This window comes from Aspergillus aculeatinus (assembly GCF_003184765.1).
Source record: "Aspergillus aculeatinus CBS 121060 unplaced genomic scaffold BO66scaffold_4, whole genome shotgun sequence".
Taxonomy (NCBI): Eukaryota; Fungi; Ascomycota; class Eurotiomycetes; order Eurotiales; family Aspergillaceae; genus Aspergillus; species Aspergillus aculeatinus.
The window spans coordinates 846,398-862,768 of NW_020291473.1; the positions used below are offsets into that span (position 1 = coordinate 846,398).

At 51.4% G+C, this 16,371-nt stretch overlaps 5 protein-coding genes across 5 annotated transcripts; 2 read left to right on the plus strand and 3 right to left on the minus strand.

Annotated features, from left to right (window-relative positions):
• Positions 1–315: 315 nt before the first annotated feature.
• Positions 316–2,072, minus strand: BO66DRAFT_148595 (cytochrome and DOMON domain-containing protein). Its single transcript, XM_025642124.1, has 2 exons — positions 1,804–2,072; positions 316–1,747 (listed from the first exon to the last, which is right to left on the minus strand). Exons 1-2 carry the CDS (start codon positions 1,850–1,852, stop codon positions 486–488), a joined length of 1,311 nt encoding a protein of 436 aa, XP_025508209.1. The 5' UTR covers positions 1,853–2,072; the 3' UTR covers positions 316–485.
• A 4,982-nt stretch (positions 2,073–7,054) lies between these two features.
• On the minus strand, positions 7,055–9,381 carry BO66DRAFT_313324 (prephenate dehydrogenase (NADP(+)); the record flags this gene model as incomplete). Its single annotated transcript, XM_025643385.1, has 7 exons — positions 7,055–7,213; positions 7,453–7,584; positions 7,706–8,305; positions 8,409–8,557; positions 8,644–8,755; positions 8,810–8,870; positions 9,287–9,381. The coding sequence occupies 7 exons, from the start codon at positions 9,379–9,381 to the stop codon at positions 7,055–7,057; spliced, it is 1,308 nt and encodes a 435-aa protein (XP_025508210.1).
• A 375-nt stretch (positions 9,382–9,756) lies between these two features.
• On the plus strand, positions 9,757–10,790 carry BO66DRAFT_388446 (40S ribosomal protein uS11). Its single transcript, XM_025646561.1, has 3 exons — positions 9,757–9,890; positions 9,969–10,041; positions 10,229–10,790. Exons 1-3 carry the CDS (start codon positions 9,824–9,826, stop codon positions 10,539–10,541), a joined length of 453 nt encoding a protein of 150 aa, XP_025508211.1. The 5' UTR covers positions 9,757–9,823; the 3' UTR covers positions 10,542–10,790.
• Positions 10,791–11,357: 567 nt separating this feature from the next.
• Positions 11,358–12,836, plus strand: BO66DRAFT_280186 (AAR2 splicing factor family protein; the record flags this gene model as incomplete). The annotated part of the gene is made up of 1 exon (XM_025643059.1): positions 11,358–12,836. A coding segment is annotated over one exon (1,479 nt), but the record flags the coding sequence as incomplete, so codon positions are not given.
• A 415-nt stretch (positions 12,837–13,251) lies between these two features.
• BO66DRAFT_365877 (branched-chain amino acid aminotransferase, cytosolic) lies at positions 13,252–14,937 on the minus strand (the record flags this gene model as incomplete). The annotated part of the gene is made up of 3 exons (XM_025645231.1): positions 14,202–14,937; positions 13,510–14,111; positions 13,252–13,437 (listed from the first exon to the last, which is right to left on the minus strand). Exons 1-3 carry the CDS (start codon positions 14,614–14,616, stop codon positions 13,252–13,254), a joined length of 1,203 nt encoding a protein of 400 aa, XP_025508213.1. The 5' UTR covers positions 14,617–14,937.
• Positions 14,938–16,371: the final 1,434 nt, after the last annotated feature.

A 16,371-nucleotide genomic window follows, 5' to 3' on the forward strand; every position in this document is an offset into this window, starting at 1 on the left:
AGTTCGTACTGAATGAGGGGTGTTCGGTTTGTTCTTCTTTCTTTTTTTTTTTTTCTCTTCTTTTCTTTCTGTTGTTTTGTCTTTGGTTCCAGATCCATGACACCACTACAACCATAATTTGTACCATCTTGCAAAACTCGCACATTTTTGGTGAACCACCGGTTTATAATCTATGGCGAAAGCATACTCATGAGACATCATGTATGACTACCTAGTTCGCTCCAAGAAGATATGTACATAGAGTTGAATCCCGTAGGATTACAAAGACCAAAAATAGAAAAATAAGTTGAGAGAAAGAAGAAGTTGTTACATCGACGCAACATCATAGTACATGAAAAGAGAGATTGGGGGAATTAGTATATTCCAAGATGCTGTGGGACAAACTCCGGATATGCAAGACCTAACGGGAATGTACGCTTGGTGGTACAAAAATGGCTGATGGGCTGATAAGGATCGTGATAATAGCCGGTGTAACCATCATATAACTATGGTTCCCACGACTTCTTCCGCGGCGCATCGGCGGTATCGTGTGGTACTTGGACCAGTGTGCTATCACTGCTGTTGTCCATTTTGGCCAAGGTTCCTTTGCTTTCAACAAACTTCGACGTCATGTTGCTGGCGGCGAGACGCTTGTTCTTGCGCCTACGCCAGGCGATGACAGCGATATAGATCAAAAACATTGCCCCACAGATGATACCATAAGCGAGTGGTGACGCGGGTGGTATATCGGGGTTTTTCGTGGCCGCATAATGGAAGCCAATTCCTCCATTGATAATTCCAAGGGCCGCGAGAAAGCGGCCAAGGTACCGGTGCGAGACTCCATAAAGTGACGACGTGCCAGTCTTGCGGAAATGCAGGTGTTGCATGATTCCCAGAATCGGCTGTATAATCACGACTCCGCCAACGGCCACATATCCAATAACTGGATGATAGCCGCCGAGCTCTTGGAGGTCCTTTGAAACAGAAACCCCGACCCCAAACCCGGCCAGAGCCAAAAACACGGCAAAGGCCTGCAAAGGGGCATGAATCCATGCCACGGTGCGGCGCGATGGAACGATGTATAGGAGGAGCGCAAAATTAGGAAATAGGAGAACGAAGGCAACGGAGGTCATTACGCCGTGCGCAATTCGCTTTTTGTGAAGAATGGTATCGCTGACCTGCTGCGGGTTGGAGTAAGGCGAAGGATGGGATGAAAGGCGCAATGGAACATAGTACGGACTGGAGAAATTGCTACCGACATTTTTTTCCAAGTCCAATGTAAAAGACCCATGCCAGTCGTGTTGGTACAGCATCTCCGAAACATTGGTAGACGCCAGTGGAGGCCCATAAGTCAATGCCCAAGACCACGAGCTGGACTTTCCAACAGCGCTCTTGCCGTTGGCCAAAGTCGTGCAATTGTCGCAGCGAATATTCGCTGTCATGATTCCGTCGTATATACCAGATCCCTCCTCGAGGTACGCCTGAATACTAGAATCGTACAGAGGTTGGACATGACCGGTTGCTCTCCTCGTAGAGAGCGTGACGTTATTATCTGGTGCAGAGTAGATGATGAAGAGGTTTCCATCTGTCATTTGCGATCCTTGGCCCAATGCGAACCATTTGACGCCAGGCGGGGCTCTGAGCCGGAGATAGATAGGGCCTGACCCTGTGGACGATGTGTTCTGAGGTACGTCAATGCTGTAGGACACATCTTCATAGTCATAGGACCTCTGATCGTGATGGATAACCCTGCTGAAACATGTGCGTGCTGGGAAGCTGCGAGTCAGCCGGAAAGTAAGTATTGCACATAGAAGACAGCCTTACCAAGACCCAGCGCACTCGCGGCAGCGATAAGGAAAGAAGACGGTTTCATAATGACAGTAATGACGACGGAACCAATCTGTCTACAGATTGGATATCAAGGGAAGGCGGCAGAAGAAATCTAGCGTAAATGTGGTCGAAAAGAATGAAGGCAGCACGAATCCAAGTCGTTCGGTATAATAGTTATAATCGAATACAAATAATGGTTTAGAGCGTTTTTGAGGTCAAGGAGTGTTGCTGCTGGAGATCTCGAAGAATAGGCGTGGTTTGCTCTTGGTGACGGAAGAGTTTTGAGTATGTTAGGGCTGGGATCTTTGCTGCTGGGATCTTGGTGTTCGGAAGTATATTGAGGCAAAAAGCATCACTGCACAAAAATGTCTGTCAGCAACGACCGACAACCGAATGGGATTTCTACTACTGCTCCATGACATGACGAGAGAGCAGAGCATGGTCCGCGCGATATTCTCGCGTTGAGCATAGCGAGAGAATGAAAGCAGTGATGACGGAAATAGAGAGAGATCTGGAATTGAACAGATCCTCGAACAAGAGGACAAGAGGAGTAGTCATACTTGAAGGACTCGGATAATAGAATCGCATATAGTTGTCATAAGCCACATAGCGTTGCCACAAATGCCATGCGACAGATCCGTCTGCATGACAATCTCAACGAGTCGAAGGATGACGATCACACACTACCATGCGGGCGGACACCACTTCAGATGGCCGAATAAAAACTGACCAGGAAAGGAGAGACTTGCAATTCAAGGGAGTGACAATCGGGACTACTCATTTACTCAGATCGAGCAACGATAGAAAGCAAAATCGAGCCCACGAAAGGAGAGAAGATCGTCAATCAGAATGGGAGATTGTCAGATAGATATGCCCGGCAAGCGGGTACCTTTAGTTTTTTCCAGATTGACAATCATGGCGAAAATCCTCGGGCTTTTTCAGATTTAAGTTCCCCGGGGCTGCCACGCCTCTTTGGGACCTGGGTATCCTGCCTGGTACGTATTCCTACGTAGTGTGGGCATTTTTTTAGGCGTGGAATGGCCACATGGTCTGTGCTTCATGGGTTTGTCTGGATACAGGATGAGAGAGGTCACTGCAATGCCTGGAATCATACTAGCAGGTATTGGCGAATCCAAGGTAGCTTATTGTCTTCAACACTCTTTGAAATTAGACTCCTCCTTCTTAGGCAGTAGTAGACGGTCTTAGCCCTGTCTAGGTCATCTAGGTCATCTAGGTCATAAGCCTGGGAAAACTGTACGGAGTATTCGGGCTGGGCATTATTTTGATTTATTTTTATTATGATTATTATTATTATTCAATTGTGCAGCATCCATGATTCTCAACCGTCGGGATGGGGCATACCAGATACCTACTAAAGGGACCATTGGGTCGGAGAACGGCAGGTGATCAATCAGACCGCAGGATTGTGGGCGGGACTCAATTGGACCTTTTTTTGTTCTCCAATTGACTCTTCCTCTCTCTCTCTCCCATTTCCGTGTACCGGTACGTGTTTCCCTTACCTCCGCCGGCACCGTCTTTTCCACCTCCTTTCCCGACTACGGAGTACTTCTGCACTGGTACTACCTCCGTTCTGAGGCATTAACACGTTCGTTCGCATCCTTTCCCAGCAGTGGCTGACCAGCTCGTTCTAGACTTCACATAAAGTCCTTGACAGCCTCCATTATGCCTTATGGCCCGACCAACAGGTTGCTCGTTGCTTTGGATGGAAAGGGCCGGCAAACGGTTACGTCCCGTATATCCATTCCATGTGGAGAAGTGAAGAACTGGATTCAATTCAGTAGTAAACTTCAGGTTCCCTTCCACCCTCTCCCACCCCCCACCTCCCTGGGGGACGCCTCTCTCCTCCCCTCTTTCTAGTCTCCAGACCTAAATCCTCCTCCCCGGGATCAACATGGCTTTCCCCTAAACCATCGTGTCATTCCTTTCCGCCACTTCAACCAAAACTGAGTTCTTACCTACGCACTAGTTCAGAAAGCTGGGAGCCCAGAGACGCAGAGAGACGTCCGGCTTGCTCCGCTTATTGTTCCTGGCGCCAATCATGGACCCTGTTCGTCCTGAAAAGCTGGGTGGCTACCTGCTCGTCTTACTCGGATGGTTCAGTCCTGAAGTGTCGTCACTGCCAATCAGCATCGGCCTCCCGTAGCTAAGACCAAGTTATCGGATCTCGGGAACAAGTCGTATTTTCACCGATCCAGGGCGGTTCTTCTCGCCGCAGGCTCCTCCTCTACGCACAGCAAATCGCACCAAGTGGTGGGCCACCGGAAGCTCGGAACCAATGATGGGAAAGGAGGAAACCTTTTTTCTTTCTCTTTCGTTTACCCAAGTCCATACTGGCCTTTTCCACGGTCACGGTCGACGGAACTCGAATTGTTGCAAGCTTCCAAGACGGTGGTTTTGCCGTTCCTGACATAGGGGAGTAGTCAACCGACGCAACCTTGGTTGGTAAACAGTTAGGCTTTTACCCGTGCGATTCCCTTTCGCATCGCAAAAGGGGGTTCGTTCGTCCATTGCCCATGCGAAAGGAGAACGACAAACTTTATTTATGCGCTCCTAATGCTATGCTACCCTTACATTATACTAAATACAAGACACCAGGTCTCGCATTCTCTTTTTCCATCCTTCGATCGAAAGGTGGTAGCTTGACGTTTGAGGGTGAAGGCAGGTCATGTACTTGACTATGCACGTCAACACTCACTCATACAGAATGACATTGTCCAGTCCGGAGTAAGTATCTCGCTAGACCACAGCATGATGTACACATGTGGGAATCAGATTATGCGTAGCCCTTGTTTCAGGAAAAAGCAAGACCACTTAGCTGCGGAGTCCGGCGTGCAGCCCCTTTGTTTTGGAATCCTGAGCCTGTCATCGCTTTGATTAAGTGGTCTCGCTTGGAAAGCATCAATCCAATGACAGAGGGGTCTTCCATCATAGCATCATCAATCATCAATCCACGTCCGAGTCAGTTGTTATTCTTAGACAGCCTCCTCCCAAAGAGGAAAGAAAGAAAAACAGAAACAAAAACAAAAAAAAAAAAGAGGGGGGGGGAGAGGGAACCTGAAGGAGGACGGGATGCTCCATAAAAATTCTGCCATGCAAATTGGCACTGCAGCCACTGCTAGTTTACGGAGCACTAGCGCAGCAGGCCAGCAGCCCATGTGATAGAAACCCACTAGACTCGACCGACGACATCATCTGCTGGTGACTAAAAATACTGTCATTGCATTCTTTTGAGGCTTGGAGGGTGTGGAAGCTGTGGTTTAAAAGTTCTGTTCTTTTTCTCTCTCTTGCCAGTAATAACTTATGCCGTCACATTGACTGACTGGTCTTTTCTGGGCATTGGGCTGGGCAGAGGACTGTTCACCCTCTCCCTCTCCTTCCAGCCGATTCCGACCTCTTGGAGATGACTTCGATTCGAAGCTGGTTTGCCTCTACCAGTCACATCTGCCATCAAACACGGCTGAGCTTGGAAATCCTTCCGCTCCTTTCCCGTCCCCTTCGTTTGTCCCGCATCATGCTACCATGCTACCAAAGTCCTCGTAACCTCGTATCATTCTTAAAGTTCTCAATTATCAGCATACTCCACTTATGGGTGGCGTAGGGGACGGAGAGGGAGGGGATGCGGAAGGCAGACAGATACTTTATCCTGCGCTTGGATCTTTTGTGGAATGTCAGAAAAGGACCCCCCACAGTACCAAATGTCCAGTAGTCCTACTACTACAACTAAGTCTTTTGGTCAATTGACCATCGGAGGTGAGTGCCCGGGGGTCAGTCAGCATGGAAGTTGAATGAATCTGGGCAAATGTCAATCGGATCGTCTTGCGACCGATTGGTCGGATTGAAGCGGATTGAGCTGCAATATATTGTTTCTATGCAGGGGTGCAAGTTTGAAGCCATTTTGACTGTGTACTACTCCGTAGAGCATACCACAATACTAGCATCATTAGACTTTGACATTGAACATTGAACATATTAGGCGATCCATGAGACTGGAATAAAGGACCTCCTGCCAGATGTGGCCTGACACCGGCCCTCGGTATACATTTCTTATCCGTCCTTCGTCGACGGTATGTATCTCGAACAAGTCAATCGTCCGGAGTGCTCCCATACTTCTAACTAGATCAGCATCATTAACTCCCCTATTACCTCCATGAAAACAAAGACATAATAATTGTCAAGAATCAAACAGATGGCAGACGGCCACTCGGAGCGTCCGTCCACCCTAATCAGCTTACTGCCGTTTAGGCCTACCGTACTAAGGCGCCACAATGCCAGCAATAACCTTAAGAAGCATGTCGGAGAATTCATCCCCATGCCCACTCCCCCTCCCCCCATGTCCATTGGCACTTTGACACGCTATTGCCATGTGAATATCAAATCATGCGCAGTCGATTGATTAATCGACTAGTCGAGGTACGGTACGACCCGACAGCCTCCTTTGCTAGCAGCCTAGCAATCAGGTAATTACGGAGGGGTTCGAGCTGCTAATCCAGATACTGATAGACTAGCTTTGCCTGGAAGAAGCAGCAAATCCAGCTCTCAGCTTAGCCTAAATCGCCAGTGGCCCAGTGGGACCTGCACTCACTCTCCACCACAGCCATGAAACAACGAAGCGTACCTATGCGAATTGCCTGAAGGGGATAAAACTCAGCCGATCAAATAGATTGCACCCCCCCAAGAAAATAAACCCCGTGCGCAAGCGAACCCCTGGACCGACCTGACTTGTGTGGAAGAGCAATGCATCATTGACGACGTTCAATAATACTCGAAAAGCACCTCGACATCCGCCATTAGATATTATCAGGTCAAGCAAACAAAATAACTTATCCGCAAGTGCACAAACGCACATACACATACACATACCCACCACATGGTCTCGAGAAAAATTGCCACCCCACTCAGTTGTGATGGTCATACTACGTTATTCTCTGTTTCCAGGAATACGCTAACAACGATATTACCCAACTACAGTACAAGAGCAGGAGCCCCCTTTGGCACTCTTCTCGCTCTCCGCTTCCCTACGGAGCTCCGTACTTCTCTTATGGTTGGGTCCTTTCCGGGCCCCCCGCGGCGCGCGGATGTTTCCAAACGCGCTACCCGACGTCCCGCCAAGTTCCAGTGGCTTGCCCTTTCCTTTAGTGGGCTGATTTTTGACTTATGATTTCGTGGATTTGGGGAAAAGCTGTCATGGTTTTTCATTTTGGTACAGTTTTCCCGGGTACTAATTTTAGGAATTTCCGGGGGTGGTCTTTTCCAGGATGGTCTTCATCATTTCGTTGCCCAGCTTGACGGCTTCGGGGAATCGCGGGGCGAAGTACTGCTGGATACGTTCGAAGCGATCGCGGTAGGACTGGAAATCACCGAAAGAGACACAGTCGGACCAGGCCTGTCAGAAATGGTCACATGATGTCAGTGGGATATTCTGGAACGAACGCTCGACAGGGAGGCTCGACAAACGGCGCATATACGGCCGAGGGGAGAGAACGAGAAGGAGAGACAGGGATTGGCAGATGCAAAACTTGCATAAGTCCCCCGGACAGATGCTGGCCCCGCGGAGATCCGGGTCGGTCGAGAGGGAGGGGGGAAGGGGGAAAGTGGAACAGGTCCAAAAGTCTAAGTACTTACCCGCGCTGCGAAAGTGAATTCCAAGTCGTCGGACCGGAACGTCTTGTCATCGATGGCGGTGTCGAGAGCCTCCTCGAGGAGCTCGGGGCTGCGAAACAGGTACTCTGTGACACCTAGCCAGAGACGGAAGAGCTATTTGGATTGTGAAGACACGAAAGTGTGAGTGAGACTGAAGGAGGGGAGAAGGGCAATATACTAGACCTCCGCGTGCGCACGCGGCGGGAAGATACCCAGGGAGGACAGGGGTTCTTACAGGTGTTGAGCAGATCATATGGTCATAAGGCACGATTCCGAGTTTGGACCAGCAGTCGACGATGGCAAGCAAACTGAGGTGATTGTTGGGCGGCGTCTTCTCGCGCGGACCATTCGACAAGGAGAAGCGATCGAGCACCTCGTCCTTCAGCAGCAGCTCTTGACTCTCGGTCCCCGCCTTGAAAACGGCCTCGCCCGCCGCCTTGACGCGCTGTTTGAGCTCTTCGCGACGGCCCTCGATCATGAGCTTGTAGAGTTCGGTCACCGATTCGGCATACTGGCGGATCTGCTTCTTCGCCGCCGGGTTGAGAATGGCCAGGCCCGCGTACACGTGCCATTTGTTGGAGTAGATGCGCAGGGTGATGTTGATCTTGACGTTCTCGATGCCTCCAACCCAGCGGGAGAATTCCCAGGGGAACTGATTGTTTGCTTGCCAAGCCGTACCCATGCTCAGAAAGGCGGCGTGTGTAACCGCCTGCGTGTCGGCGGTGATCCGGTCATGCATCTCTCCCGTTAGATAGACGTATTCGGAGCCGAAGCATGAAAGGACTTCTTCGACGAATCTGAGGCTCTCATCGGACGCACGGTGTTGGATCAGGACCTATAGGAAGCAAGGTATGTTACCAGGGGGTGTGCCGGCCACATTGCGATGATCCTTGTCACCATCATTGAAAGGTATCAATCAATCAATCACACAAGCATACCAGTGGTTGGCCCTTGGGGTTGACCTTGGGCCCATGGAGCGAATGGCAGGATACAATTTCTACATCCGGGGGAAGATGTTTATCGAATGCAGCAAGCTCCGGGGCCTTGCAGGACGTTTGACCTCCAACGATTGCGCCGACCTTGGTGGCTTTCCAGGCGTCAGACAACGTTTGTCGAGTAACAGTAGAAAAGGGAGCAATGCTGGGGCGCGGCGGTTTGGCTTCAAAGACATACATGGGCCATACTCAGCGACTACCTTGTCAATGACACCAGCCTCTACACTGTAAATGATGTAATCGCTAATCCTAGAAACCAGGTGTCCATTCGGGTATACGGTAACACCTTGCTTTCTCAAGATGAGTTTATGGACAGCACTGGCTGCGAGTAATCAAAGACGTACTTGAGATTCAAATTCATTTTTCAAGTCCTCATACAAATCGAGTTTGTCACATGCATTAATCCTTTAGTGGGAAAAAGATATCTAGTTAGTACAACTGACGTTGTTTGCTATCGAATGATCAAAAAGTATACAAAAATTAATAACCTGGAAGCAAGGACAGTCAGCGCGAGATCCAACAGCGAATGGCTATGGAAAGAAGCATGATTGGGTTGCGAATTTCAGACAAAGAAATATAGGTAGCTGAGATGTTACATCATTGACGACCCAGTGCGTAGCAGATATATCAGAATGATATAAACGCCGGACACCGAGCCATACTCGAGCCAAATGCACTCAAGTCATCATTCAAAGTGGGAGTGGGTTGAAAGGTATCTGGGAGATAGATAGAAGAGAGTGGTGGCTCACCTAGTAAGAGAAAACGCCGAGGGTATCTTGTCGAGACGGCAACGGAAAGAAAAGAATCTTCGCGTGTATTACCTCCATCCTGCGGCACTGAGGCGCTGGGCATACATTTTGCCCATATCACCCATTCCGATAATGCCAATACTGGCAGTCTCCTTGGTGAAGCCCATGATGGCGGTGCCTGGAGCGAAGATGAGAGACGTCGAATAAGTGACAATCAGCTCATTAGACTCCCAGCGCAGATGGCCACGGAGTCGCACCAGTTGTTTTGGCTTGGATGTTCACAAAGAAGGAGAAAGAGTAAGCCCGTTGAAACCCACGGGGAGGATTTTAAATAGTGCCGGCATCTTCAGCTTTCGGGCCGACTGGCCCCCCGAGGCGCCGCCAATCAACGGCTGTCAAAAACGCCTTGATTGCTCGCGGCCTCAGGCAGGCGCTCGCTTGAGCACGGCCTAAGATTGATCTGCAGCCAATCAGAGGCGGGGTGTGGATAGGGCACACACCGGCCGGGTTTTTTTCCTCTATCCCAACTTCACTTCGAGCGGGCGCGTTCGACTTCGACTTCCTTTTTTCCTTTCTTCTGTCCCATATTCCATCCCACAACCGACAAAAATGGCTCCCAAGAAGACCACCCCTGCCGCCAAGGAGAACGTCACTCTCGGCCCTCTGGCCGGTGATGGTACGAATTGAATTCACCCAGTCAAGAAATTCATTTCGCGCAAAGTCAGATGCTAATGTGAACATTGGGGGGTTTTAGGCAAGCTCGTCTTCGGCGTTGCCCGCATCTTCGCCTCTTTCAACGATACCTTCGTTCACGTCACCGATCTTTCGTGAGTCTCTCCGCCCTCGGTTCGCAAATCTCTGGAAGCCATCTCTCGGACTCGGTGCGCTTGTGATCAGGCTGGCTACGAAGAGTCGGGGCAAGGCAAACCGAGGCAGATTGATGGGGAACCAAAATTGAAGAACATCTACGGGAACAGCGCAAAAGAACAATACTAACAATTCATTTTACTACAGCGGCCGTGAAACCATCTGCCGTGTTACCGGTGGTATGAAGGTCAAGGCTGACCGTGACGAGTCCTCCCCCTACGCCGCCATGTTGGCCGCCCAGGACGTCGCCGCCCGCTGCAAGGAGCTCGGCATCAACGCCCTCCACATCAAGATCCGCGCCACCGGTGGTAACGGTACCAAGACCCCCGGTCCCGGTGCCCAGTCCGCCCTCCGCGCCCTTGCCCGCTCCGGCATGCGCATCGGCCGCATCGAGGACGTCACCCCCACCCCCTCCGACTCCACTCGTCGCAAGGGTGGTCGCCGTGGTCGTCGTCTGTAAGCATGTGCGAGTCTCGGTCTTCTCCAAACTGGTGCAGAGGTCTCTTTCGCACGCGTCTGGGGGACTTGTTGCTCGGTGCTGCTTGCCGGCTGTGGATGGAATAAACGCGAAGAACGGCTTTTTGCGCCTGGTCTTCAATTTATTACATACCCAAAAGTGTGTTTAGCGGTTCTGGAATTTCGCATCTTAGCTAGTCTGGTGTCATCTCGACGGCTGCTCTGGTCAATATAAGTGGAACCTTGGACTGCACTCTTTTTTCCCGTCACACGTAGAAATTAATGTAATCATAATTTGGGGCTGCAAAGAAGCCAGATATCTGCCATCTGCTTTCGATCCAATGATCTCAAGAGGTAGGTATTCTAGCAAAACATTTAAGGCTGGTCGGCCCACCCAGCCGCTAAGATAAGCCCAAACTTATCGATCAGTCAGCGTATCGCGAACCTTCCAACTTGATCGGCGCATATTCCAACTTGAGTCTTGCCCTTCTCGAAATACAACTAACGGTCACACGCCAGATTCTACCTAACCAGACTTCAACAACACGAATACGCCGAAAGCAATATACTGATTCAGCCTGCCAGTCTTTGCTCTAGCTCAAACTTGAGGTCAATCCGCGGGGGCGCAACGACCCCTCCAACATCACTTCTCTACAGCCCACGAGCTTGCACCCATTTCACCCCGCCCACCTAATACAACCAATAAAACCTCCTACAGCCCTCTCCAACATCCTAGATGATCTCCCTCAACCGAACCGCTTACCAAAACCTCTGACCGCCAAAAACAAAAAGAAACCACTACCCAACGCCACAAAAGAAAATGACCACCCCATCCCCCACCATCCTCCTCCCCCACCTGCCCCCCAAGACCCTCGTCGGCATCGACCTGATCACCTTCACCTCGACCGCCAACTTCCACGGCATCCGCGACTTACCTGCGGGGTGGCACTTCCTCTACACCGGCACGACCGAAAGTCTCTCCTTGCGGAGCGGAAGTTGGTTCTACGTTGGGGATTTGGGTAGCGCCGCCGCCGCCGCCGATACGAATCCCGGCGCACTCGTCTCCCTCCACCAACAGACCCAACGGCAGCAGCAAGAATATGGCCAAGACATCATAGTCTGGAAATGGGACACGGAGAGTGAAACGCTCGCGCCGTTGAGCGCCGCTAGCGATGCGGATCGGCAGGAGGCGATGCGGCAGAAGGCGAATCTGGGGGCGGTTTATCGGAGGGGCGGGTTGTTTCGGTATCGGAGTCGGGTGACGGAGGCGATGTTGGCGATGCAGTCACAAAAGCAGCAGCAGCAGCAGCAGCGGGGAGTGCGGTTTGAAGATGTTGAGGTAGAAGGGGAGGAGGAGGAGGATAAGGAGGAGCAGGAGGGGAGGAGGGATTGGCGAGGTTTGACGGATAGGATTACGGAGGGGTTGCTGGATCGGATTGTTGGGGTTCCTGTTGTGGATGTCGATGGGAGGGCTCGCTGGATGGTTACCTCGGCGAGTACCGCGCTGAGGGATAGTGATGCTATTCCTGGGTTGACCGTGGAGGCAGAGGAAGGGGGGGAACAGAGGTTGGATGAGGGGGCGATCGAGAGGGTGACCGGGGAGAAGGAACGGGAATTCTCGTTTGTCCCGGTGGATCTGAAGCGGACGTGGAGGGAGGGTGCGATTGGGAGGGAGAGGACTGAGGCCGCCCAGGATCGTTCGTGGGCCTTGGGGGACTTGATTGATAGGGTTTCATCGGGTCCAGGGGCCAAGGATGCTGAGAGGGAGAGGGCTGGGGAAGGCCAGCTGCTGGGCGAGCTGCAATTCTCTTTCTTGATGATCCTGACTTTGATGAATTACTCGTGTCTGCAGCAGTGGAAGCGTTTGCTGGAGCTGATCCTCACTTGTCGGAGTGCGATCCGTGAGCGGGAGGCGTTCATGAGTGATTTGCTGCGCTTGCTCTTGCTGCAGCTGCGCCGCTGTGACGATGTAGAGGGGGGTTTGTTTGACCTTGATGGAGAAGAAGGCGGTGCGTTCTTGCGGAAGCTACTAATGAAGTTCCGAAAGTCGCTATATGAGGTTCTCGAAGAGACAGACTCCCAGGTGAAGACGGAGTTCGAAAAGCTCGAGGCTTTCGTCAAAGAGGAATACGATTGGGAGCTCAATCGCGACGTGATTCTTCGACGAGGTATGGTACAACTGGAGGATGGCGAGCAGGTCGAGCTGGAGGTGGCGGGTGACAATGAAGAAGAGGAGCTTGGAGAATACGCGCCTATGGTTGTGGACCTTGGAGAGGGCAGTGGAATGGACGATAGCGATTCTAGTGAGAACCTGAATTAGCAGCTGGAGCTGTTGGGTGGACTTTGGCCAATGATCCATGTACATACAGTGGATAGCATGTATACATCAACCACGGCATATGTATGTGATAATGAATAGACTACACGAGAATAGGAAACAGGTAGTTGAATCGCACGATACTGAGTTATGACAATACTAAAACAGGTCGATGGCCCTCACATATACATAAAAACGAAGCAGTCAGAGTCATAAAACATTGGAAATTCGTCTCTAGGATATAGCTCTATATCAGAAGCAGAACACAGCACTACTATGTACAGTCCACCACCCTTGAGGCACGCAGCCCAACCCCGCCTCCACACAGACCCCCACGTGGCAATCCTTCTCTGCATGACCAACATTCCAGGACCTTGCCATAACCAAATTTCTCTGCCTAGTTCTCAAGCTCATCTTCAATGACAAAGCCCCACTTGTGGTTTTCCTGGCCATCCTTGCCATACATGATGGCCTCCAGCCACGACTTGATCTGAGCGGCGTAGCCTGCACGCTCAGCCCCGGCAGTCAGCAGGTCGATGTCGACGTTGCCGTTGCGAATGAGCTTGACAGGGGTGATGAAGAACTAGTCGCAATGTTAGTAACTTTTTCTTTCGCCTAATCCGCAATCCAAATCACTACCAGGAGGAAAACTTACCGCAGTACCAGAGACGAAAGACTCGACGATGCGCCCCTCCTTCCAGGCCTCCTCGATGTCGGCAATCGTGAACTCCCTCTCCACGACCTCGACGGGAGCAAGGTTGCCGCAGGGCTGAGCGAAGTGTGTCCGAGCCAGCTCCAGAACACTACGACGGGTGACACCCGGCAGGATCAACTGGCTGTCCAGAGGCGCAGTGATCAACTCCAATTTGCCCGTCTCCTTGTTGTCCCACACGACGAAGAAGTTACTGGCACCGGCCTCGGTGACCTTGCGGTCCTCTCCAAACAGCCAGAGCACCTGGTCGAACCCGAGGGCCTGCGCCCGGCCGTGCGCGGCCAGGGACGGTCCATAGTTGGCGCCCAGCTTAGCATATCCGAAGCCACCGGGCCAGGCACGGATCGTGTCGGGCTGGGAGGCAAGAAGCTTCAGACCGTGGGGGGCACCCTCCTCTTGCTTCTTCTTCGACGGGTCGGGCCAGGGGACCGCGATGATGAACAGGAGCGCTTCCTTGGGGGTTTGTACGCCCAGCTGGGTGCCGTTTCCGATCACCGTGGGACGGAGGTAGAGGAAGCGACCGGGTTGATCCTTGGGGAGCCAGCCTGCAGCAAGAGAGAACGACCTTTGTGTCAGCTGGGGTGTCATGCATGAAATGATCGTCGGTCAGGGGATAGGGGAGAGGAGATTCATACGTGGTCCATCGATCTGCATCAATTTCGCAATGAGGTGCTTCAACTCCTCGAATCTGAAACCAGGGAGGGAGGCCCTCTTGGAGCTCCCGTCCAAGCGCTCTCCATTGAGATCGGGTCGGAACAAGCGCAACTTGCCATCCTGGCCGCGATATACTTTCATGCCCTCGAAGCATTCGGTGGCGTAGTGCAGGCACGAAGCGGTGGGAGGGATGCTCAGGTTGGCGAAGGGCTTCACTTCAGGCGTATCCCAGCCATTGCTCGCCGTCCACCGGACAGTAACCATATGATCGGTGCAGTGGGAATGGCTCAATTCCTCCGGCGATCCAGGGAGGGGCACATCGCGGAGATTGGTCGAACGAGTCACCTTGATGTACGAGGCATCAAGCTCGGCGAGAGTAGGCGCAGCAGAACCCATGATCACTTCACTTAAGTTTTCGGTCGGAAAGGGTAATATGCGGAGATATCTGTAAGGCAACGCTCTGGGGGAGGAGGGGGATATGCCCAATTGATACTTGAGAGATTATCCCGCAGAAAGATGGTGAGTCACCACAGAGATAACTTTGGAAGTGAACCAGCGGGAACGGAGTTCGGGGACGCGACTCGAACGGGCTACAGCTTGGACCAAGATCCAAAGATCGGTCGCTGAGTGGGAGACAACAGGGCGAACGGAGGAAAGTTGAAGGAGGACAGGAGGGGAACCAGAGACACAACTCTCTACAACATGTCGAATGCGTCTACTTTATGAACTTTCCATGCCAGACCCGGAGGCAAAGAAAACTTTTCGGCGAGCCGAATCTCCCTATGGTCTGGGACGTCTTTTCGCCTTCGATATCCGAATTCGCAATAGCAGTTGGATCCATCTATGGGTTGAGAGACGGTTCAATCGGCACCCTGAGCATCAGGATTCGTGCCCGCGATAGGTTATCATCGGTTAAGGTCTCCGCAGATGGTGCTATTGTTGCTCTGAAACGGCTTTCTGTACCTTCCAAGTGATTCTGAAGATGGGCCCTTGAGGATCTATTGTCCCGCTTCAATCGTGCCCGCTCCGCCATCGGTGCCCCTCGACAACCGCCCAGACCGAGGATAACCGCAGGCGGTGTGAGCAGCAAGACAGAGTAGTCAGAACTTATCTAAGCAAGTCCGCGAAGGATGGCCGTAGGCTCACCGCCGAGAGTCTGGGTGAGATAGTTCTGGCAGAAAATGGCGGTGTAAATGAGACTCGAAGCTTCGAACAGTGTGCGGAGTAGGTGCCTTCAGTACTCTGTACTGCACCCTCTCCCCTTCCAAACAAGCTTAGACTTTTGCAAGGTACCAGGTCACAAGGCATACCAGCAAATCGTGGGGGAAAAGGCCATATTTCAAATGCATAGTACCCCGTACTGTGTAGAAGCAAAATTTAGAAATTAAATGTGTGGCCGACCCTTGCTTGTGTTCCCAGGGAAGCAGACCGACATTCCCAACTTGGAACATACACTAACTGTCTCCTTCGATCGATCACGATCAAGCCTTATCATTGGAGAACGAAAGAAAGTCCGGAGAAAGAGAAAAACAAGAAAGCAAACAAGCGAGAAGACACTGCAATTTCCCAGGTACCCATCAAAAAGCAAACAATGGGACAACATCGTTTTACTAGGTAGTATCCAGTAGAGTGCTTGATTCATGATCAATAAAACGTGGAGTCTAAACCGAGTCAGAACAGGTGCTAGCCGATCCTCGCATCGCCGTCACATAGCTATGTAAAGTACCCCGTACAGTACAACTTTAAGTGTTTATATGGACTACAGACTGTCAGAATACAATATCCATCATTGAGTGATCTTATCATTTTCAGATGACCACACCTATCAGCAGGGGAAAAAAAAAAAAAAAAAAAAACCTCCCAGTAAGCATGCATAACTGTCTCAGATCGATCGATCAGTGACCGCTACCAAGTTAACCAAGTCAAATGTTTGGTTCCATGCGAGGGGTTTTAGATGGGGGTGTGATGCAATATGCATATCGAGCTATCTACCCTAAGCGCTTGTCGGCTATGCTTCCTGTACAGCCGTAATCCATAGTTGATGCCCCTTCATGCAGTAATTTGGCTCTTAGGCAGGATGACCTCGCTGATCGTCCTGGTCCTTTCTCGCACGAGGGCCTTAGGGGGCGTGGGGGGGGTGTCGCTTCATGA